Genomic DNA, 24,570 nt, shown 5'->3' on the forward strand with positions numbered 1-24,570 from the left:
GGCAGATAAGGTAAATGAGAATCAAAAGAGATTCTACATGTACTTTAAGAGCAGAAGAGTAACTAGGGAGAGAATAGGGTCTCTTAAAGATTAATGAGGTTGTCTTTGTATGGAGCTGCAGGAGGTGGGTGAGATCATAAACAAATATTTCTTTATCAGTATTTACTGTGGACAAAGACATGGAAGCTAGGGAACTTGGGGAATTAAATAGTAACGTCTTTGAAACGAGTCCACTTACAGAAAAGGAGGTGCTGGAGGTCTTTAAATATATACATTTCCAAGCCCTGACCAACTGTATCCCAGGGCTGTGTAGGGCCCCTGGCAGACAGATTTGTATCATTGGCAGCCATGGATGAGGTGCCGGAAGACTGGAGGGTGGCTAATGTTGTGCCTTTATTTAAGCAAGGCTGTAAGGAAAAGCCAGGGAACTACAGAGCCTAATGTCAGTGGAGGTGATTCTGAGAGACAGATTCCTCGTGTTTGGAAAGGCAAGGACTGATTAGGGATAGTCAACATTGGTTTTTGCATGGGAAATCGTGTCTCAAGTAAGATTGAAGAGGTAACCAAGGGATAGATGGGTTGTTGTTCAGACTGAGGCCTGTGACCAGCGATGTGCCACAAGAGTCAGTGCTGGATCCACTGTTGTTCATCATGTATATAAACGATTTTGTTGAGAGTGTAGAAGGTATGGTTAGTTTGTTTGTGGATGACACCAAAATTGATAGCATAGTGAACAGTGAAAAAGGTTATCGGAGAGTATAATGGGATCTTGATCAATTGGGCCAGTAGGCCGAGGAATGGCAGGTAGAGTTTAATTCAGATAAATGCAAGGTGTATTGCCTTTTGGTAAGGTCAACCAGGGCAGGTCTTATTAGGGCTCTGAGCAGTGTTGTTGAAAAGAGAGACTTGGGGTCCATCTACATAATTTCTTGAAAGTGGTGTCACAGGTAAACAAGGTGGTGAAGAAGGCACTTGGCACGCATGCCTTCATTAGTCAGAGCATTGAGTATACCAGATGGGACATCATGTTACAGCTGTACAAGATATTGGTAGAACCACATTTGGGCTACTGCATACAATTCTGATTTCCTTGTTATAGGAAGGATGTTAATAAACTGGAAAGGGTGCAAAGAGAATTTACAAGGATGTTACTGGGACTGGAGAGTTTGAATTACAAGGATAGGCTGGGACTTTTCCCCTGGACTGTAGGAGGTTGAAGTATGACCTTTTATAAAGCTTTATAAAATCACCAGTGCATAGATAAAGTGAGTAGCCAAGGCCTTTTCCCCAGGATAGGGGAATCCAAAAATAGGGGGCATAGGTTTAAGGATTTAAAAGGGACCTAAGGGGCAACTATTTCACGCAAAGGTGGTGCTTGTATGGAATGAGTTTCCAGACGAAATGCAAGAGGCAGGTACAATTGCAACATTTAAAAGACATTTGGACTGGTACAAAGAAAGGTTTAGAGATATATAGACCAAATACAGATAAATGGAACTGGTTCAGTTTAGGAAACCTGGTTTTGTCATGGACGAGTTGCGCTGAAGAGCCTGTTCCTGTGCTGTATGACTGATCCTATGCTATAAACGAATGATCTTGGGTAATAGATTGAAACTTTGTTTTGCTCGGTATTTGAAGTGTTTTTTTTTTTAAAACTCTTCTTCCCTGTACCTCGATAACTGTTTTTGTTTTCGTATTTTGTACCTTAAACTTTGTTCCATTGTTAAAGAAACTCTACAGCTTTGCATCACATTTTTTTTTAAAAACACATTATCTGTCAAGCCAGATTTCATTGGGGTATCTGACTAGTTCAATTATCCTAACTGGAATCCTAACAAAACTAGACCTCTATTCACTTGAGTTTAAAAGATTGAGGAATGATCCAATTGATTAGTTTTTTAAAATGATAAAAGCATGAGTGTATATGGGGAAATTGCTGGGTCAGTGGAAGTAGTTAAGACTGAGTTTGGATTTTTATTAAGTAAGTGGAGTCTCAAGAATAGTGGATCGAAGCTTGGTAAGCTGAGTTGTAGGTCAGGCATAATTATATTGAATAACTATATAGGATCAAGGTGCTGAACAGCCTAATCCTCTTTATATTTCTCGCAATGGAGTTTAAAATGTCACTGGCAAGGAAGCAGCATGGAATTTGCACTGCCATATTCCATCTGGATTTTCTTTTCGGAAAATGAGAGGTTTACCCTTTAGCAGTTAAGCACTATTGCTAAGGAAGAATGGGCAAAAGAAAATATAAGCTCAATTAATAGCATTTATGTAATACTAATAGTGCCCTTCTTTGGCTTAATAAATTTGAAAATCCAGTTTCTTAATAGAAACGATGATAAATACCACAGTGCTCCTGGTCCAAAAATATTTGTGACTAAGTTTCAGAAGGAATAAAGTTTAACACACTTCATAACTTCATTTTCAAGGCTTCTAATTTATGGTGACTGAAAAAGTCATGTTCTACTTTTATTATGTGCAATTCTAAAGTTGTTATCATTTCTTTGGAAACCATGAACAGTTGCCTTGCTTGTATTGTGCCTGTCTGCTGTCACTCTGACAATAGGTCCTTGTGTATTTATCCCACAGCTGATGACTGGTCCTTTAGTTATTTAAACCATATTTCTCCCGTAGAAACCCCCAAAGTGTTCGGTCTTTCAAATCCCCTTTCCTCATTCCAGTGCCAGGAAAATATTTGTTACATGGAGGACATTAGCATAAAATGTGAGATTACATTTTTCAGTATTATGATGGTGCATTTATCAGTTTGCAAATAAATTCTAAATAAGTGCATTGATTTTGTGTGGGATACCGCCACAAATATAGAGAGAATTGAATTATAAAAGCTGTGGAGTTTAAAATTGTTTACAGAACTACATGTTAAGCAACTGAATGTTGTCCACATTTGCACAACTGTCAGCATCTTGTTATGAATACTAGTAAAGTTTTGACTTGAGTTATTTGGTGTAGACAGTTAAATGCCATAATATAAAATTCCAATTGTTGTAATGACCACCTTTCCCCTTTCTTAGAAGGCACTTATTTGTAGGCACTTTTTAAAATAATACAGATGGAATATTAAAATAAGCATTCCAATTATTAATTTGGAGACTTTTAAGCTAAACTTCATTTCCTTCTGGGTAGATCCTTTTTTTTTTATGTTTCAGTGAGAGGTTTTAAAGTTGGGTATAAAACAGTTTCCGGACTCATTCAGGTCAATGTAGTTCTTTAGGGTCCATTTGTATCTGACCTATGTGCAGATGCTTTGCGTTTTTTTTAAACTTTCCAATTAAATCCCACAGATAATAATTTTGTGCACTGAAAATTGCATCATCTTGTCAAATAGCCTCGGTTTCCCTAGTAGACTGATAAATGCCCGACATAGCTAAGTGTGCATGGGGTGTTGCTATATTAACAAGCAAAGGTAGTTTTCCATGTCCCTGTTTATCAGGATATTCTAAACATTATCATTGTAGTTTGTAAGCAACATCACAGATTGTTCTCAATCATCATTTGGATTTCTTTTAATCTCAACTACCATGTCTTCCCCAAGCCAGACCTGTCATCCACATGTGCTCCGAGCTGGTTTGTGTTCAGGAATAGGAAATACTGTAGAGGAGTCTTTTTAGGTTGCCCTCTAAACTTTGTAAATTGAGATGACTCGCACATGTTTATTGAGATCAATTAATGAGCAAACAATAAATATTGAACGTGCAACCTTCCAATTGGCTTGGCTTAATCAGTTGAACTGACGAAACTGTATTTAACATTTCCGAAAGTTACTTCTCAAAAAAAAATCGAGTACTAAAATAGATTAACTTTGTTGCAAATGGTATGTATTTGTTCAGGTCATTTCCTCTTCCTGCAAACTTTGACAATTGCATCTTGATTGAAGTGGAAAAGTCTTCAAAATTGGCAAGTACATCATATTGGCATAAACTAAATTCACTCAAAAGTGAGACCTTTTTCCACTAAGCACACTACTTGAGATAATTGACTGATGTGTATCCTCGATTCAGAAGCTAGATGCAAATTGGTCAAATTTGTAACTCAAAAGTTATCAAATAACTTGAATAAAATCTGGGTAGAACAGACTAAATTTAATGCAATCAAGTGTAAATAAACTCCCATACATTGGAGAAATGGTTGTACTCCATGAGGAATGATGAAATAACGCAAGAGTTGTAAGGATTTTATTAAACGGAGTCTTCAGCTTGTCTGTCCAATGCAGAGCAGCAGTTAACAAAACAAAAATGTTTACTTACATGGTGAAAACAGTAGAAATCAAGTCAGAGGAAGACATGATCAAACTGTAAGTATTCTGATCAGATTGTTCCTTCAGTATTGTGTACATTGCAATTCATATTGTAATTGTAGAAATATCTTCAGATGAAAGTAGCATTAATAATAAGGCAGCCCGCCAACATTTTTTTTAAACGTGCTGATGGTAGATGGTAGGTTTATTTTTCACTAATTAACTTGCAGGAGAAGGCCGTAGCAACATTTAAAGATATGCTAGAGTATCGAATTGAGGTGTACGAAAAGTGTATATTCTTTATTGTTCTATATACCTTTTGACCCAATTTCTTTTTTCATGTCCAAACTTTCATTTGTCTTTTTGTGATTTGTTAAAATCAGGTAACAGAAACTGGTGAAGTAAAATGTGTACTTACTTAAGCATTAGTCAAACATTGAAATGTGTTTTGCCTTTTTATTTGTGATATTAATTAATTGTAAAGACTCTAAGTTTGATAACTTTTTAAACAGTGCAACTTGTGATATGTTCCCGAATGATCAATTAGACTAGGAATTTGCAGTCAAGCCACAAAATACATATGGTCCTGATACTTTGGAACTGTACATAAATGTCATTCCAACAGTGTATGTGTACTGTTTTTATTTGATTTTTATCGAAGATGCATTTTTAAAAAAAAAAAACCTGTTTATTGCTTGTATTACAAGTGTATTGCTCTCGGAAGATACTGCTCAGTACAATTTGAACAAAGGAAAATAAACCCTATTAATAACCTCCCATCCGTTCATCTGCAGGCCATCTAACCATTTGATTTCCCTCTTGTTGGTCTTAAATGGCTGATCTTTGCTAGCCATGTGACTGTTTTTACATTGAATTTGTAGCCATATTCCTGTCCTTTCCAGAAATTTTGATTAATATGATTCTTGAACAAGGATAGTTCATAAGCTTCAGACTGTCCCATTAGTGAATTGTCTAGGATTTGACCAGAGTTTACTTGGGTGATGCTGTGAAGAATCCCTATTGAAAGGGAGCATGGTGGTGGGATGGAGACCTAAATGTAAGTTAATTACTTGGCAATTTTTAAGGAATAGATTGAGTTAATTTACATTTTGAGTGTTGTGTATTTTTCTTATTCATTTTGGAGAAGAAATTTGAACATGGTAATAAAATTAAGTGAAGATCTAAGCATGTGCCTGTTTTTGAATGAAGACTCGACTGACAGAGTAACATGTGCTGAATAACCCAGTGTACTTTTTGCATTAATTGTGGCTTTGCATAACATGTCCGAAAGCTTCAAAGAGGTTGTTTATATCATCTCAAAAGTAGCTTTTCTGAATCTTCTTGAAGATAAAGTGTTAACACTCTGGGTATCCATAACTACAAATTACTCATTCCAAGATATACAAATTAAATCCTTTTACATAATTAGTCACAAAAGCACCATGACAATGTGTCAGGGCAAAATATTCTTTACAAATGTCAGAATTGTTGGAATAAATTCTCCCTTGATCATTTATGTACGCTAAGGAGCAGAAATGTAAAATTGATGGTTAAATTAACAGTATTGGAGTAATATCTACATACATAAAGGACCGATTTCAAGATTCTGACCTTACTGGGTAGGTTTATTTAGTCTAAACCGTGACCAAGAGGTACAATTGATGAAACATTTTCATTTAACTCGGTTTTTTCTTTTCCAATTTGCTCATGTGGTGAGGGCATTGGTGCCTAGGCCAACATTTTACTGCTAAACCTCTACAGTTTGGAGTGTAGGTGTACCTACAGTGCTACAGAGAAGGGTGTTCCAGGATCTTGACCCAGTGATAGTGAAAGAATTATGATATAATTCCAAATCAGGATGGTGTGTGGCTTCAAGGGACCTAGCCCGTGATGGTGTTTTCTGCCCTGTCCTTCTAAGAGGTAGAGTCTGTGGGTTTGGTAGGTGCTGTCTCAGGAGTCATAGTGCATGTTATATACAGTGCACTGTGTTGCCACTATACCATTACGAAGGGACTAAATGTTGAACATGGTGAATGAGGTGCCAATTAAGTGGGCTGCATTGACCTGCATGATGAGCTCCTTGAGTGATGTTGGAGTTGCCCTCATCCAGGCAAGTGGAGAATATTCCTATTAATTCCTGACCTGTGCCTAGTAGATGGTGGACTTACACTGAGGAGACAGGAACCAGGTCATGTGTTGTTGAATTCCTAGCTATTGACTTGTTCTTGTAGGCATAGTATTTATGAAAATATTGCACATCTTATTTTTGACCATTATTTTTGTGAAGTTTTGGCATTTGGTTTTAATTCTCATTGCATCATTTTTGTTTGATTTTCTGATGGGTCCTGCATATGATCATTCATTAATCTTTCAGTGAGATCATGCAACACTATAATTATTCATAATATTGCTAGTTTGTCAACAACTGTTATTCATAATTACATTAAGTGAATGCATATTAATGACATTCAGGCATGAATGTATTTTGTTCCCATGTTGAGTTTAACAGAAACTCTGAATGCTGTAAAGAGATAATGACAGCTTGAAGCCTGACATATGTGATTAATGTGTTCCATTTGACACCCCTTCAGGCAATCAAAAGCCAGTAAAAATATTGTCTTTCTGCATGAATTTTGTTTTCAGTGTAGGTTGTTAGAGCTGTCTGGTGTTGAATACTAGGGCTTTTGGACTTGAATGTTCGCGTTTTTGCATGCTGCAAATTTTCCCAAGGTACTAAAATGACATCACTGGTGCCACCAGAGGTTTTCCACAACTTGAGATTTTCTCAGGGGCAACTTTTTAAATTCTCGTGAACTCATTTATTAGTTGATTCAGTCATATAGCAACAGCATTTTTATGTTTATGTTGATTATATTTGATATGTGGACTTGCACAAACTGTTTGTTTGAGCTTTTAGGATATTCTACATCTTTCCTGGCCCCATCTTCAACTGGTTAAGAGTTGTCCAGAATGTCCTTGAAAACAAAATTCGAAGGTTGAAACCTGGAACTTCACTATTCAGGACAGTTACCAGGTTGTGGTTGATGTTTGCTGTTACCTAGGAGGGGGGCCATTGAAAGGTGGGCTGTTGTCAGTTTGAAAGGTGAAGAGTATGTTCCAGTAAGGGCTGTGGGAATCCAGGTGAGTACATAAATTTTTTTTTGTGTGGTTCTGTGTTAAAGGGAGTGTTTTGTTAACTGGTTGGTTGTGTTTTTGAAGAGGATGTTTTCTTTTTGCACATGGTCATAACCCACTTTGGTAAGTGCACTGATACTCGAGCGCTAGTACTCCTGAAGTCATCACAAAAGTGAAAGACTTTATCAACTTGTTCTGTTTACCTGCCTGATAGACTTGGGTTAATAGAAAACACTGTCCAGGTTTTTAGTGGTATAATAGACCATGAAGAAGATTATGAGATTACAAAGAGATGTTGATCATTTGGGTCAATGGGCTGAGGAGTGGCAAATGGAGTTTAATTTGGATAAATGTGGGGTATTGCATTTTGGTAGTACAAATAAGGACCGGACTTATGCAGTTAATGGGAGGGCATTGGATAGTGTTGTAGAACAGACATCTAGGAGTTCAAGTACATAATTCTTTGAAATTTGTGTCACAGGTAGACAGGGTGGTTCAGAATGCATTTAGCACACTTGCTGTCATTGCTCAGACCTTTGAGTATAGGAGTTGGGACATCATGTTGAGGTTGTACAGGATGTTGGTGAGGCCTGTTCTGGAGTATTGTGTGCAGTCCTGGTCACCCTGTAATAGGAAGGAATTATTGAACTGGAGAGGGTTCAGAAAAGATTTACCAGGATGTTGCTGAGAATGAAGGGTTTGAGATGTAAAAATAGACTGGAAAACTGGCTCATTTTTCACTGGAGCATAGGAGGTTAAGAGGTAACCTTATTGAGTGGTTTATAAAATCACGAGGAACGTAGATAAGGTGAATGACAAGAGTCTTTTCCCTCGGGTGTTGGAGTTCAAAGCTAGGGGGCATATTTTTAAGGTGAGAGGAGAAAGATTTGAAAAGGACATAAGGGGCAACTTTTTTACACGGGGAGTGGCTTGTGTGGAATGAATTGCCAGAGGAAGGGGTGGATCCAGGTACGGTTACAACATTTAAAAGACATTTGGATAAATACGTGAATAGGAAAGGTTTGGAGAAATATGGGCCAAGCGCAGGTGGGACTAATTTAGTTTGGGAATATGGTTGGCGTGGACTGGTTGGATCGAAGGTTCTGTTTCCACACTGCATGACTCTGACTCTATAAAAGCAGAACGGGAATGATTTTGTCAATATGCTCAACTGTCAACTCTCCAGTGAACTTAAAATCATGACACATAAGGAAATCATAAATTTCCTAGATGGCGCATTTAAATTGATACAAGACCACAGGGAAAAAAACGAACAATTTTTTTCTAAATCACTCCTGCAAACACTCTGCGTGTCTATGGAAAGAAGAGGAGTTAACGTTTCAAATATAATGAGATTTCAATGTAATTCATCTTGCGTCTCATTTACGCACTTGAATTTTGCTTTACAATGTTCCTGTGAAGCACCATCATGTGTTTAATTATGTTGAAAGCCCTACCTAACCACTTGTTTGTGCTGTCTTCTACACTTTTTAATAAGATACATAACCACATCATTTACTTCCAGCCTGCTCTGCAGCTTGAGAACAAAAAAAAACAAGGCTCGGAGATAGCAAGAACTGCAGGTGCTGGAGTCAGTCAATACAATGTGGAGCTGGAGGAACACAGCAGGTCAGGCAGCATTAGAGGAGCAGGAAAGTTGACATTTCAGGTTTACACCCTTCATTAGACTGTATTGAAAAACCAAGGCTGATATTCCAGGGCCGTACTGTGGCAGTGTCAACTGTCAGCGATACCATCTTTCAACAAGACATTAGACCATTGTCCTGTCTTCCTGCTTAGCTATTTGTCAAGGATCCTGTGGCACTGTTTTGAGGAAGAGGAGTTATTCCCAGTTGAAGATTTTGTATTGTCAAGAATGTTTGCTGAAATAACATAGTGGGAGATGGAATGTTTAATATCTCAATTCTCAGTTTTAATTCTCAGTTGACATAACAGCATTAGGATCAGGAAACTTTAACAATAGGGTAGATTGAATTTTGAAAGTGGACCTGGGTGGCTAAGCTAATTTGCTATTATTCCTATTTGCTAAACAATAAAGTCAGTGATCTTAAGAGACCTAGATTTCTATCCAGTAACTTCAAACAAACATTTTTTTTTAATGCATTCATGAGATCTGGATGTTGCTGGCTAAGCCAGCAGTTATTGCCCTGTAGATGGTGTAGTGAGCTACCTCGAACTCCTGCAGTTAACTGCTTCCACAGCTTTGTTGGGAGGGAGTTCCAGGATTTTGGCCAAATGCCAATGAAGGAATGATAATTATAGTTCCAGGTCAGAATGTTGTGTGGCTTGGAGGGAAACTTTCTGCTGGTGGTGGCATTCCCATGCATCTGCTACCCTTGTCCTTCTAGTTGGTAGAGTTTGTAGATTTGGAACGGTTGTTGCAGGAACTTAGGTGAATTACTGCAGTGCATCTCGTAGATGAGATGTTGGTGGTGGAAGATGGCTGGCATTGTTTTGAGAAAACTTCTGTTGACTTGCTTCAAGGTAATGGGCCTTCTGTAATTTCTACCGGTTTATGTATTTCCTGTAATTGTGATGTAATTTTAAGGTCTACTAATCATCATTGCTGTTATAGATGTTTTTCCATAAATCCTGGAGGAACAACATGTACTGCAAACAGCAGCCCTATAATAATTTTTCAGCCCTTGATGCTTCAGGTAGCTGCTTAGTCAGGCCTCATGAGCACTGCAAGCCATGTTGAGCAGCCTTAGGAAAGTTTTTTTTGTATCTGCACTGGAAGGGGTACTTTGCTGATTCAGCAAAATTAAGATTTGAAGGGCTGTTATGGACATAGATTAAATGGTGTTTGAATCAAGGGGCTTAAAACAATAAAGAAATTCAGTGGGGTAGATGTATTGAATTATTTCCTCTGGGAAATCGAGCAGAAGGCATAAACGTGAACATTAGAACTTCAGTCATATAGGAATAAAATCGGAAAGCTTCTTTTCTTTTCTTCTCTTTTCTTCTCTCTTTCTTTTCTTTTCTTTTTGTTCAAAAATACTTAATTCTGGAACTTATTTTTTCTCTTACCCGACCCCCCCCCCCCCAAAAAAAAAGTCTGTGGGTGTTGGAACAATTATTTTTAAATAGTGTTTTGTAGTTTTTTTTGTGTGTGTCAAGGGATATTAGAAGCCTTCTCTTGCTGAAACCTTTGTTATATCTAAACATCCTGCAGGGCATCCTAGATTTCTGTTGCCTGTTGCACTTGGTCTTCTAGCATGGCTAAGAAAAGATCAACTTGATTTGAGCCCGGCTCAGATACCAAATGAACAGACTGGATTTATTTCCCCAACAAGTAAGGATACATACAAGGCAGCACAAATTTATTTGCAATGGCATCTTAAAAAGTTATCTTTACTGTAAGACTTTTGTCCTTGTCAGAATTAAATGAAAGTGTATTCTTAATTGTCTCTGAACATTCCAGTACTATATGATGCATTGAATTATGGTTTCATTGTTGTTTTTCTGTGACTATTTCTAGAACACAAATGGCTTAAATGTACAATTTTATAATTTCTGATATAGGACTGAAGATATTACATAAAAATTGAAAGAACTGTGTATGCTGTAATATCTTCAACAAAAAACAAAGTTGCTGGAAAAACCCAGCAGGTCTGCCTGCATCTGTGATGGAAAAAACAGTTAACTTTTCGGGTCCAGTTCTGAGGAAGGGTCACCGGACCCAAAAACTCTTCAGTTTTAAATGGACTCCAATGGACTCTTGAAATGGTTGCAAAGGTGTCAGTTGACTTTTGCAAATTTTTGTGTAATTTGAGACCTATTTTCAAAGCTGACTCCTTGGGTCTTTAGAGATAGTAGGAACTGCCAATGCTGGAGAATCTGAGATAACAAGGTGTAGAGCTGGATGAACACAGTAGGCCGAGCAGGAAAGCTGATGTTTTGGGTCTAGACCCTTCTTCAGAATTTCTTGTTATCAGAATTATCTTGTTACACCTTATTATCCTTGAGTCTTTACTCAGGTTTATCATGTAACAAAGGAAAGCCATCAAGATCCATTCACAACAGAGAAAGTGTGAATGACCTCCATTTTCCTGCTGCTGAAGATCAGTGGCCTTTGACCATGTGATTGAATCTAATTCTTGTTCTCAAAAGGACATGTTTTGCCTTGTATTGTAAACCAATGGCCAGTAATCATGTAATTGATTTCCTGATCTAAGATTTTTAATTTCAAAACCCCAAAGACTCCTGGTAGTCTGAAAACTGATATCAGCAGTGCTGCTGCAACAGAGAAAAACCTTGCCATTGTAGCTTCTAAGATCTGTGAAGCTTTACAAGACTCCTCCAGCCTGTTCTGAAAAGCTCAGGGAGCACCTGCAATGATATTGGACTTCTAATCACCTCCGCTTCCAAAGCTTCAATATGTGACCTGCTGAACAGTCTTTGCTTTGAAAGAACTCTGCAGTGATCCAAAACTGACCCTAACCATCTGAAGATGTTGAAACTTCAATTCTAGAGTGGGAAAAGCTCTCTTCTTTGTTGGACTCAAACAATGTGAACTGCTAACAATTTTGTTTTGAGACTTCTAAAAGTATACTCCCATTTTTAAAATTATACCTTTCTTGAGTGTATGTTTTGTGACTGTTGACAAAGTGACGGACTTGCTGGGGTGTATGTAAATAAAAAATATGCAAATCCATGATATCAGCAGCAGGCTAGCTGCAAACAGAGTTTGAGAATATGCTGATCAGCATTTTCAAAATGAAACTACATTGATTACAGACAGTTAGGAAAGAGGCATTGGGGATTTTGTTTTATCCATCTCCTCCTGTCTGAAACACCTTTTTTTTTGAAATGCATGAATGTTGTGGTAAATTCCAGATGAGTGTAAAAATAATACATATTGAAGTTACAAATTTAATTTGCATAGTAGTTCCTTTTGATGGTTCTGATCTTAGTTTAAAAGATTGTAATCTACACTGTTCAAATTATGTCTTTTCAATTTAATTAAAACAATGTACTGCTTGGAAATAGAAGAAGAGAAATCTCCGAGAAGCAAGACATTCTGGAGCTATTGAACATATTAGACCCTCTCTGGCATTAGACTTTACAGTTGTACAGTGCCCAGAAAGTAGATCATTTCAAATGTGTATCTGTTTAATTACAAAACGTATTTCAGTAGGTCATAACTTCTTATTTTATTATTTGTACTGTGAAGGAGTTCGTGATGAGCTGCTTAACTTCTGCTTTGCCATTCCTTTGTTTCAACAGTTAATGATGTGTCATGGAAGTTGTAGTTTTAATTGCATAGTAATTCCTCTGGTCCTGTTTCCAGGTTGGGATATCCACGAAGGGATGTAGTTCTCACTGCTCAAACTAATATCTTCCTGCATTGCTTAACACCATATTCTATGGAAATAGAAGATAAAAGGCAAAGATAATTGTCTCATTTTAAAATTGTATACTCAGCCAAGGTTTTTGTGATTCTGCTGCAGTTTTCATTTAGGTCCAGAGGTTTGTGGTTCAAGTTGTAATTATCATTTACAGCCTTCACATTTTTTTTTCTTATTTGTGCTCAAGTCTTGAGTGGTTTGTAGTTTCATGTCTCAAAGTGTTGTTGTTTTCATCCCATCGTTCAGAGTTGGACTATTTTTATCTTCTTGCCTTTGAGAGGCTGGAGCAAAAGTATCTTTGGTATAAATTGTGCCTAATTCAGTAATACGTTGGCAGCCTTGTTGAAAAGCTATAGAATGGCAGGTGCAAAAAATGAAAAGCAATTCCCTGTTGCAATACACCATAAAGGAAACAACATTGACGCACAAAATGTGTTGCACCTTAGTTGATATGCTTGATACCGTTGCTGGTGCCCCCAGGTAGGCAGTGATCCATTAACCTTTGACTGCAAAGAAACTTTGTACAACTGCTACTTTGAAAATAATAGGGGGAAACATCAAAAACAGTGGCAAGTCCTAGTAAAACTGGGGGAATGGATTGATTTCCATCTCTTTACAGTTACCAAAATATGTAAATGCTCATAATTAGTGATGTAATTTTCCTGATCTGACTAAATTCCCATTGGCTTTTGCAGCTTTATCAACAAGGACGCTTATGCCAACTTGGTGGTGAATTCTGTGAGCTTGAGGTGTTTGCCAAGGTGCTTAGAGCATCAGACAAAAGGTAGGAATTCTTGTTCCTGCGTCCGTGTAGAAGTTTTAATATAATCTGAATTTGATATTTCCAGCCAACTGTGTGCAGATTTTGGATCTGAAGGCAACTGACAAGTAATAGGATTCTAACCTGAAATTTGGCAATGTGGAATTGCACAGTGTTCTTTTCTACCCTACTTTCCGTAAATGCAATGTGCTTGAAATCATCAGTGTTAAAATGTTTTGAGTTAAACAGCAATTTTCTGACTTCCAAATATACTAACAAATTGGAGTATCGGTCTGTACCTTTTTGGTTTAACCACCCCCTATAGGTCTGTTTGATACTTTTTGAATGTTATTTTTAATCTGCTTTAATTATATTTTCCTGATGGGCAAAATTAACCCCAATTCAAATAGTAATTTTAGTTTTGTGTTTGATTGACAATATATATAATTCTTTCAAGACCAATTTACTTTTCTTATTCTTCGGCTGAACAGCCGTTGTAGACATTTCTTTGGTGATTGAAAAAAAAATTAAAATAAAATGACTCCAGCTGTCTTCCCACCTCACATTGATGGCTAGATACCAAAAGATGCCCCACTCTTTTTACCAAACCTCTGTCACTTTTACAGCTCCTCCTCCTCTTGGAGAGTTATTCCCTTTACCTCTGGAATAGATAACTCCAGAGGTTTGCAACCTCTATGAATGAAGAACTGACTACTGCTTTCAGTCTTAATAGCCAGCTCCTTTTATCCTGAGACTGATCTTTAGTTCTAGACACTCCAATCAAGTGAAGTAGCCTCTCATTGTTCCTCCCTGTTAAGCCCATTGAGGATTTTAAAATTTCAATGAGTTTTTTATTTGTTCTGAACTCAGGAGAGCATGGGCCCTTTCTGTTCAGTTTCTCCTGGTGACTTTCTGTGACTTTGCTTTAGTCAACTATCACCTTGTTTTGTGCTGTATTTTGGCCAGTTTGAACTCGGTGATATTTTTGTTTGTAATTTTTGTACCTGGAGTTCATGCTGGTCTGGAAAAAAATCTCCAATTGAAAATAGTCCATGATAACACTGTTCACTTTATCCGAGGGAGATTTTCATTTATGGTATAATATTTTCAGGTTTAGGAGTCTTTTTAAAAACTTGATGGGGATGGTGGGGGAAGAAAGTGTCTGTTCTCAATGAATATTTTTATTTGTGAGGTGTACAGTAAATAATTTGTCAAGCAGATCCCTTACCTGACAAAACATAGATTAAATTTGCCCTGTTCACATAGTGTTTGATGCTATCAGAATAGTACAGCAGAGACTTGCCTGGTTTCAGTATATTCTCCAAGATCAAACTGAAGAAACTATGGCATGTGAAGCAAGTAATATTAAGGGACAGAAACTGGCGAACAGACATTCCCAGTTGATGTTTAGCATAGTGCTTTGAAATGTGGTAGCACCCAATATGAACAGCAAAAATTTTAAATGTGCAGTATATGTTCTTTGTACAAAATGGTTGTGCATGGGATTGTAATCCTGGATGAGGAAACGTTCTGCATGTGGCCTCCGCATTGAAACTACATTTAACCAAATTAGTTTCTTCAAGATTATGCACTGTGTTCTGTTCTCTTGGGGGTGGGGTGGGGGCGCATGGGCATTGAATGAAAGCCAGTAATATTGGGAAGGGCTGGCAAGTTGATGATGATGAGAATGGTTGAAAACTTGGAAAGTACTGAAGCTCAGCTGGACCTTCATGTACCAATCCACAGATCTCTGAAGGAAGCAGGACTGATGGATAAAATGGTTCAGAAGACAGATGGGATACTTTGCTTTTTTTATTCAAAACCTCAGCTAGAGGGTTTCACCAGAACTGTGAAACACTGGTTTGGTCACAGCTGGAGCACATTTCGGGTCACTGCACCATTGGAAGGATGTGATTTGCGCTTGTGAGGACATACTAGAGATTTATCAAGATGCTGCTGGCACCGGAGGGTCAGAGCCATGAGAAAAGATTGGATGAGCTGGGGTTGTTATCCTTGCAGCTGCAACGGTTGAAAAAGGACCTGATAGAGGTGTATAAGATTGTGAGGGGCATGGATAGGGTTGACCTGAAAACACGTTTCCATTAGAGGAGGTCAATAATCAGGGAAAAATAGATTTTACGTAAAATGGTAGAAGGCAAAGAGGAGAGCTCAGAATTGTTTTCACTTGGAATGGTGTGAGTTTGGAACTCACCAACTGAAAGGTGGTCGATTAGAAGCACTTGTAATATTTGAGTAGTATTTAGAAACTTGAGTGTTGCCATAACCTTCATGGGCTTGATGTAGTCAGCTTTGACTAGCATGGACATGACAGGCTGAAAGGCCTACTATCCTGTAAACCTCTCTGTCTATGTATCTATAAATCTATTGTTGTCATTCTTCAGGATAATTGGATGATAGGAAACTGAAGTATTTAACATTTCTCTGATTAGAGAAGTTGGTGTCATCTGCTAACCTAGAAATTGTATTGTCAAGCTTAACACATTTAAATTATCAGAATTCTAGAAATTGAAGAATTTAAATGCAAATATCATTTTTTTTTTCTTTTACTGAAACCCTGATGTATTAAAATTGTTCATTCTTCAAAAATAATTTGTTTGGCAAATTGAAAGAGAAATGTACCCAGTGTGGACTGCAATTTGATTACCTCTTCTAAAGAGTTTTTAAAAAGTTCCGCCTAGCATTTTGGTTTAGAAAAAAAAACTAATTGAAGAAAATGAGTTTGCCTGAGACCTCCTCGGATTTTAACGTCCTTTTAGAAAAAGAGCATGTCGCAGCCTCACATTCCAAGACCAAAGTCTGCTATTGTTGTTCTAGGTTTACATTAATCTATTCCCAGATGTCTACTAGTGTCATTGTTTCTTACCACTTTTTTTTTTCTCTCCTCCTCCACATTCAAACAATCTTTGATTTTAAATATTCTTCCCATTAAATGTTAGTGTATTTGTGTTGGGTCGATTTTGGCAATTTTCTTGACTTTTAGCAGTTCAGAAGAAATTAATTGCAGGCCTTGATGTAATTGTCAACTTTTGAATGCAAGTTACAGAAGAGAAAGAGGCAATATTAGAAACTCTTAAATAGACATGTATACTTATACAAACATGAAGTCCTATTTTGAGTAGAAGCTAAACTTGGCCTTAAGTGAAAGGAGCTGGTTCCTCTAAGCTTAGTTTATTATGTTTTGTAAGTTACTGTAAATTTCCACATTCTGAAACTTTAGCATCTGGTATTGAACATAAGTGTACTAATGCTGCTGTGATATTGGCATTCAAATCACCACCTGAAAAGTGTTTCAAATTATTTTGTTTGCGTTCCTGGTGTCATTCATTCATAGATTTTCTCTTGCAGAATGGAAAGGCCTAAACTGAGTTTCTGCAAGTCATTTTTCAGATTTATAAAAAGAAAACTTTTTCAGTTAAGTGACGCACGCGCACACGCACACGCACACCATTACTGGATTTTAAAAGGGGAGAGAACGTGCTTTGGGGCTTCTAGCAACATGGAAACACCATAAAATGTGGAAACTTTTTTACCCATCAAGTCTCCTCTGCCTTTCACTGAGATCCTTGTTGATTTGATAATCCTCAACTCCACTTTCCAACCTTTCCCCTTCACCATTTACTCCCTTACTGATTAATCTGTCTCAACCTTGCATTTATTTAATGACCCTGCCTCTACAACATTTCTACAGTAATTATTCCTTCTTCTTATCTTAAAGGAGCAACTCCTTACTCTGAAATTATGCCAGTGCTGCTAGACCCTCATCTGAAAGGGAAACAGTACCTCGGAATTTTACTCTGTCACACCTTCTAAGGATTTTTCAGTGCTTTAGCAAGGTCGCCCTAATTCTTCTAAACCCTAATGACAGCATACAGAAGCTGCTGCATGACGGGATCTACTGAGTAAATCTCTGAAATGTCTCCATTGTCAGTATATCTTGCCTTAAACAAAGGGACCAAAACTGTTCACAATATTCTAGGTGTGATCTAACTTAGCTTGTATAGTATTTGCAAGACTTTGCTACTTTTGTTCTCCATTCACAACACACAAGAACATAAGAGCTAGGAGCAGGAGTAGGCCATCTGGCCCTTCGAGCCTGCTCCGCCATTCAATAAGATCATGGCTGATCCTTTCGTGGACTCAGATCCACTTACCCGCGTTCTCACCGTATCCCTTAATTCCTTTATTGTTCAAAAAAAATCTACCTTTTTTTAAACAGCATTTACTGAAGTAGCATCAACTCCTTCACTGGGCAAGGAATTCCACAGATTAACAACCCTCTGGGTGAAGAAATTCCTTCTCCGTTCAGTCCTAAATCTGCTCCCTCTAATCTTGAGGCTATGCCCTCTTGTCCTAGCTTCATCTGCTAGTGGAAACATCCTCTCTACTTCTATCTTATCTATTCCCTTCATAATTTTATATGTTTCTATAAGATCCTCCCTCAATCTTCTGAATTCCAATGAATATAATCCCAGTCTACTCAGTCTCTCCTCATAAGCCAACCCCCTCAACTCCGGAATCAACCTCGTGAACCTCCTTTGCACCCCCTCCAGTGCCAGTACATCCTTTCTCAAGTACGGAGACCAAAACTGCACACAGTACTCCAGGTGTGGCCTCACCAGCACCTTGTACAGCTGCAACATAACCTCTCTGCTTTTTATTTCAATCCCTTTAGCAATGAAGGACAAAATTCCATTTGCCTTCCTAATTACTTGTTGTACCTGCAGACCTACCTTCTGTGATTCATTCCCTTCAAAACAATGGCCAGCATTCCACTTACATTCCCTATTACATGCTGAGCTTGTATGCTAGCCTTTTCTGATTATCTACAAGGCCACAAATCCCTTTTGCTGTAATTTTCTGGAGTCTTACCCCATTTAAGTAATATTCAGCTCCTCTATTCTTGCTGCCAAATTGCATAACCTCCTATTTTCCCACATTGTATTCTATCTGCCAAGTTTTAGCTCACTTAACCTGTCTGTATACCTTCACAGACTTTTTGCATCATCCTCACCACTTCCTTAGCAACTATTTTTGCCTTCCGGTTGGCTCTTAGTTAATTAACTATATGTGCATACCATTCCAAACGTCATTGGAAGTCCAAATGTATTCACAGCTACTGGGTATCCTTTAACCATTCTGTTTGTTATCTCCTCAAAGAATTATAATAAATTCGTTAGGAAACCATGCATTTCTAAATGCTCTGCTATTATGTCCTTTTATAATAGTCTTAACATTTTCCTAATGACAGATGTTAGGCTAATTGACTTGATTTGTTTCTCTCCCTTTTTTGAATTAAGGATGTTACATTGGCAGTTTTCCAATCCTCTGGGATTTCAAGAATCTAAGCATTCTTGAAAGATTATAACCTGTGTATCCACTATCTGTGCAGCAACAGTCTTTAATGTCCTGGGGTGTAACTTATCAAGTCTAGACACTTGGGTTGACCTTTTTGCCTCATTAGTTACCCTATACTTCTTTTAACAAGAGTTGTATTTATTTCCTCCCTCTCCTTTTGGCACTTGAGATGGAGGTAGTAAGTTAAAATAGGATCACATTGGAAAAGAGTTGATACAGCACTGCCATAGTTCTTTGCTTTGTTTCATGGGTACATAATTCAACAAGGTCATATGCTCTGAATGTGGACCACAGGCTGTATGACATGCACTGACTGGATTGATAGCTGAAATGCTTTATAGGCAAAAAGGCAAGCTAATGTTTTGACCAACTTGAAGCCTATTAATTCTGCCCATATTAAAAGGCCTGGAAGCAATTGCACTTGACTATAAATCATTAAAAAGTGTGACTATTAATGATTCCTTAGAGTCATAGAGATGTGCAGCATGGAAACAGATCCTTTGGTCCAACTTGTCCATGCCAACTGGATATTCTAGATAAATCTAGTCCCATTTGCCAGCATTTGGCCCATATCCCTCTAAACCCTTCCAATTCATGTACCCATCCAGATGTCTTTTAAACATTGTAATTGTACCAGCCTCCACCACTTCCTCTGGCAGCTCATTGCCTACACGCAGCACCCTCTGCATGAAAAGGTTGCTTGTTAGGTCCCGTTTTTTAAATCTTTCTCCTCTCACCTTAAACCTATGCCCTCTAGGGAAGACGAGAGAAGTTGAGATTTTGGTCAAGAAAAAGAAGGAAGCAGAGATTGAGTGAATTCTTAGAGTATAAAGGCAGTAGGAGTATACTTGAGGGAAATCAGGAAGGCAAAAAATGGGACATGGAATAGCTTTGACAAAGTGTTAAGGAGAATCCAAAGGGATTTCTTAAATGCATTAAGAACAGAAAGGTAACTACAGAGAGAATAGGGAGCCTCAAAGATCAGCAGGGCCGCCTATGCATGGAGCTGCAGGAGATGGTGGGGATACTAGACGATTATTTTGCATTAGTGTTTGCTGTGGAGAAGGATATGAAAGGTGTAGAGTGTGGGGAAATAAATAGCAACATCTTGAAAAAATGTCCATATTGCAGAAAAGGTAGTGCTGGACAGTTTAAAAAGTATAAAGGTGAGTAAATCCCCAGGACCTCATCAGATGTACCCTAGTACTCTGGGAAGCTAGGGAAGTGATTGCTTGGCCCTTTGCTGAGATATTAGTATCATCGATAGCCACAGGTGAAGTGCTAGAAGACTGGAGGTTGGTTAACGTGGCACCCCATTTAAGAAGGTGGTAAGGAAAAGCCATGGAATTGTAGACCAATGAGCCTGACATTGGTGGTGGGCAAGTTGTTGAAGGAAATCCTGAGGGACAGGATTTACACCTATTTAGAAAGGCAAGGACTGATTAGGGATAGTCAACGTAGCTTTGTGCGTGGGAAATCATGTCTCGCTAACTTAATTGAGCTGTTTGAAGAAGTAACAGAGGATTGTCACTAGAAAATGTAAGACCTTTTTGTCTTCGGCCGCACTCCCCCTTGAATGTAGTGCAATGAAAAGATGTATCGTGTTGTATTACCCTTTCCAATAAACAAAGGCGAGGGTTGAGATACAGTCATGTTTTAGTTGTAATTTTGTCTATAAAGCTGTCATGCACACTAAAATAGTTGCTGCTGAGTTTTAGAGGAACTAAATGAGTAGCTACTGTATCTTCAATTTTTAGATTCAGCTTTAGCAGTGTGCATTTTTTTAAAAAGAATTCTGTATTACCGGATCATTTTCAGGATTGCGACTTTTATTTTGTGCAACTCTATTGATGTTGTGCTGCTGAAAACAACGGGTCCCAATGTGGCTTGTGACTGCAGACTGTTCGCGTATTCTACTAGATGTTATTGTTCTCATTATAAATTCCTTTCATCAGTCATTCCAGCTTGGATAAATATTTAAATTTCATGCATAGTTGCAGAATATCGGATTCTGAACAGGAGTAGACCACTCGGCTGTTTTGATTCTGCTCTAATTCAGTAAATCATACTTGATCTGGTTGTGGTCTTGACTTAGTCTTTTTTCAAACTAGCCCCCGCCCCTGTCCTAAACCCTTTATTCCTTTGTTTACAAAAAAACTGCCCAAATCTGCCTGGAGAAAGTTCAATTTAATTCAAGTATCAAGTCAAAAACGGGGCATTCATGTAGCACAGTGGACCATAGGTAACATTTATTCTGTTGAATTCAAATTTTACATCTATCATGGTGGAATTTGAACCCATGTCTCCGCAAAATTTAATGTAGGGTTCTGGTACATTGTTAGATATGCCACCATCTCCCAACATGTTCACGGTCTTCTCAGCCCAGGACTTAATTGCAGGTTTTTATTAGAGCAGTGTCCTAAGCCAACCATCATCACTTTCTTCATCAATGACCACAGATTCCATCATAATGGGGATGCTTGCAGCTGTTTATGCATCACCTTTTCTGTAATATGGACATTTTTCAAGATGTCGCTATTTATTTCCCAAAAACTGGATGTCGAAGCAGTTTGTGTCTAAGTGCCGCAACACCGGGACAATATCCCAGGCTTGGGCTAATAGGGGAAAGTAACATTCACACCACAATTCATGCCAGGAACTAATTTTGTTTTGAATTTTGTGCATGATTTTCATGTTAAGGTCCTTGTTTTGGAGGCTCTGAGTGCCATTTGTAAATTGCAAGTGCTGCATGTACACTTTTAGTACTTGCGTGGATGTGCAAGAAATATTCTGGCAAGTACTCAGCTGATTGGTGGAGCGTTCCAGTATGAGAAGTGCAAGATATGCAAGTTTACCATATTTGATTTTGGTTCAGTAGGATTGTGCGCTTTTTTTTTTGGAACCCATGATTTGAAACTAGCTGAGACAAAGGAAGACTTTATTAATTTAAATTTTCTCCATTTTTGTCTTTGAACAACGTTTTCTCTTCAAGGCAGTGCAAAGCAAACTAACAGTCTCCATGTTTGTCTTTGTAGGGATAGGCTGTGCTAACCAAAGGATCACTGCGCAGAATAAGTTAACGATTTTATTCCTAAAGTCTACAAAGATAGCCTAGTTAAATAGCATTGTGATAAATATCGGTGGTGTTGGTCAGCAATACAAGGGTAGTTTATTTTGCATCTGCTCCAGTTTTTTGGGATGTCAACATTGGGTTTCAACTGAACATGTTCTGTACATATGCACAACTATCCCTTTTTACCAGATGCATAAAAATATAAGAAATCAGGATATTTCATTTAACATAGAAGCTTTCTCCCATTGCTAAATATGTAATCACACTATCAGTACATCAATTTCTTTCTCCTTCCTGTATCCATTCTTGATTCCCTTTTAATACATATATGCAATGCCCTCGCATGGAATGGTTGGGGAGAGGTCAAATTAGCACTTCTCTATTTAAACCTTATTGGATAATATTGCTGACTGTGTTTTATGTTTCTTGTAACTAGTTTTACACTGACTTAAGTGGAACCATCCACTCCATTCTGCCCTATTGAACTACTGCATATTTTTTGAGAGCCTCATTTGGGTCATCTGTCCAAAGTGCCCAATCTTCCCTGGTGGCTGTACTCTGTTAATTCTGGGATAGTACTTTTTCTAAATCAATTTTGCACTTTCTCCAACGCTTGTAATCTTTTGCACACCTTTGTGTAGTCTAGAATTAGGACCTGTGCACAGCGTTCTGAGTGTGAGCTTACCACAGTTCTGTAAATGTTTAAATAGTTTATTTGTTTTGAAATCCATCCCAAATGAACTTTTGTACTTTTGTAAGGCTTTAATAACCTGGCTTCCTGCTTTTAATAATTTGTGACAATCCCTAGATCCCATTTTTGATCCACTTCAGTTTGCTACTAAAGTTTAATACCTCGCATACCTGTCTTGAAATCTGTTTGCCATATAATGTCCTTTGCAAATTTATTAATTTTGTCTTGTATTTGGCACAGTTATCGACTGTATTAACTGCCTAAATGGACTTCATGAAGTGCTATTACATACATACTTTTTTGTTAATACCGGTGATGAATTCCTCCCTCCAGAATTCTATAGTCAGTAATTATATAAAGAAATTGATTTTATTTTCAATGGATTTATTTTAAAGTGTACATCATTTTGTGCTTAATCAATTTCATTATCTTTCTACTAGGCATCTCCTTCACCACTGTTTTCAAGCTTTAATGGATCATGGAGTAAAGGTGGCTTCGGTGTTAGCCAATTCTTTCAGCAGGCGCTGTTCGTATATTGAAGAGTCGGATGCTCATGTGAAAGAGAAGGCAATCCAGTTTGGATTTGTTTTAGGTAAGAATTGACTTTAAGTTGCTTTTGCTTTCTAATGCATTCATCAACGAATCTGAAGGAGAGAATGTATTTGGACTGTGATACAAAGGTAGAGACTTCTTTGTTGAAATCTTCAATTCTGTTCATTCTTATTGTCTTTCAGAATAAAATGCAGATAGTTCACTTGCATTGTTGACAAAGTCGTCAGTGCCAATCATTTGGCATTGATTTTAGTCTTCAGGATCTACAATTTTCCTTCCAATCAGAATAAGATACCAGAATCTTCATAATTTGTAATTGCAAAGTTTGAATTTGGTGTGTATGTTTATTTAAAGATTTAATAATTGCTAGCTATTCATTGGATATAGTTTATTGAAGGGTGTAAAATGTATATCCTTTCTGCTGAAAAACCTTTTTAAAGATTTAAAGTTGTTTTTTGCTCTGTGTATCCCATAAGAAGGGAGGACTGAAGAAAGCACAATAGAATCACTTCAAAATTGACAGCTGGCGGGTAGTGCAGCTGTCATTTAGGAAGCTGAATTTTAGGGCTGTTGTGGTACAGTGGTAATGTCCCTCCCTCTGAACAAGGAGGCCTGGGTTCCAGTCCCACCACCTCTAGAGACGTTAATTAGAAAATATACTGAGGAAGCAGAATTTTAACATAGGGAGAGAGAATTTTAAATGATGTTGGATTAAGTCCCGTTCATCTGAATTAATATAGGAGGTCTCTTGTTAGTATTGTATGCCAGGCAATGCAATATACGTTGCATGTTTTTATTTCAACATTGTAATGCCAATTCTACCCTTTAAAGATTTCCTTTATAATTTTATCTTAACCTTTTACCTGAACTAATGTGTGATTTTGTTTGTAGAATTTGTAGTTAATAGAACATACATGGCATGTAGCCAGGAAAAGTTTGATTGCTTGTTGATTTTTTACAAAGGAACATTGTCACCCAGACAGTTTGTTTCAAGTCTGACATTGTAACTTATCAGTGAAGAATTGCTTTTCAACTTTTAACTATTTGGAATTATAGGAATAATTAATTTGATCATTGCACCTTTTATTTCGATTCCGTTAGAAACTTGTATTAAGGAAAATCTACATTTGATCTGAATTATAAGAAGCTGTCTAAATCGTGTATATTTAGTATAATCTTTTGTTGCATTTTCCGTTAATTTAACCACATTGCTTTGGTCCCATGACAAGTTCAGCACGTCCAAGTACAGAAATCAAGTTACTGCAGAAGATTTCTTTTAAATGTTGAAGTTACTTCAAGCCTACAATTCTAAGATTGAAGGGTACAGAAATATTTTGTGTTTTGAGGAATTTG

The 24,570-nt window shown here is 37.6% G+C and overlaps 1 protein-coding gene across 2 annotated transcripts in view; it reads left to right on the forward strand.

Annotated features, from left to right (window-relative positions):
- appbp2 (amyloid beta precursor protein (cytoplasmic tail) binding protein 2) overlaps nt 1-24,570 on the forward strand; it is a 71,476-nt gene that overhangs the window by 8,940 nt on the left and 37,966 nt on the right. Inside the window, exons 1-3 of one of the 2 annotated variants that reach the window (XM_048612799.1) lie at nt 10,665-10,709; nt 13,461-13,549; nt 23,106-23,257. In XM_048612799.1, coding sequence (XP_048468756.1) covers nt 10,680-10,709; nt 13,461-13,549; nt 23,106-23,257 — 271 coding nt within the window. In that variant the 5' untranslated portion in view covers nt 10,665-10,679. Of the gene's footprint in view, nt 1-10,664; nt 10,710-13,460; nt 13,550-23,105; nt 23,258-24,570 lie in introns of those variants that run through there. The other variant, XM_020511264.2, reaches the window with a different exon arrangement.

Source organism: Rhincodon typus, chromosome 26, assembly GCF_021869965.1.
Source record: "Rhincodon typus isolate 14 chromosome 26, sRhiTyp1.1, whole genome shotgun sequence".
Taxonomy (NCBI): Eukaryota; Metazoa; Chordata; class Chondrichthyes; order Orectolobiformes; family Rhincodontidae; genus Rhincodon; species Rhincodon typus.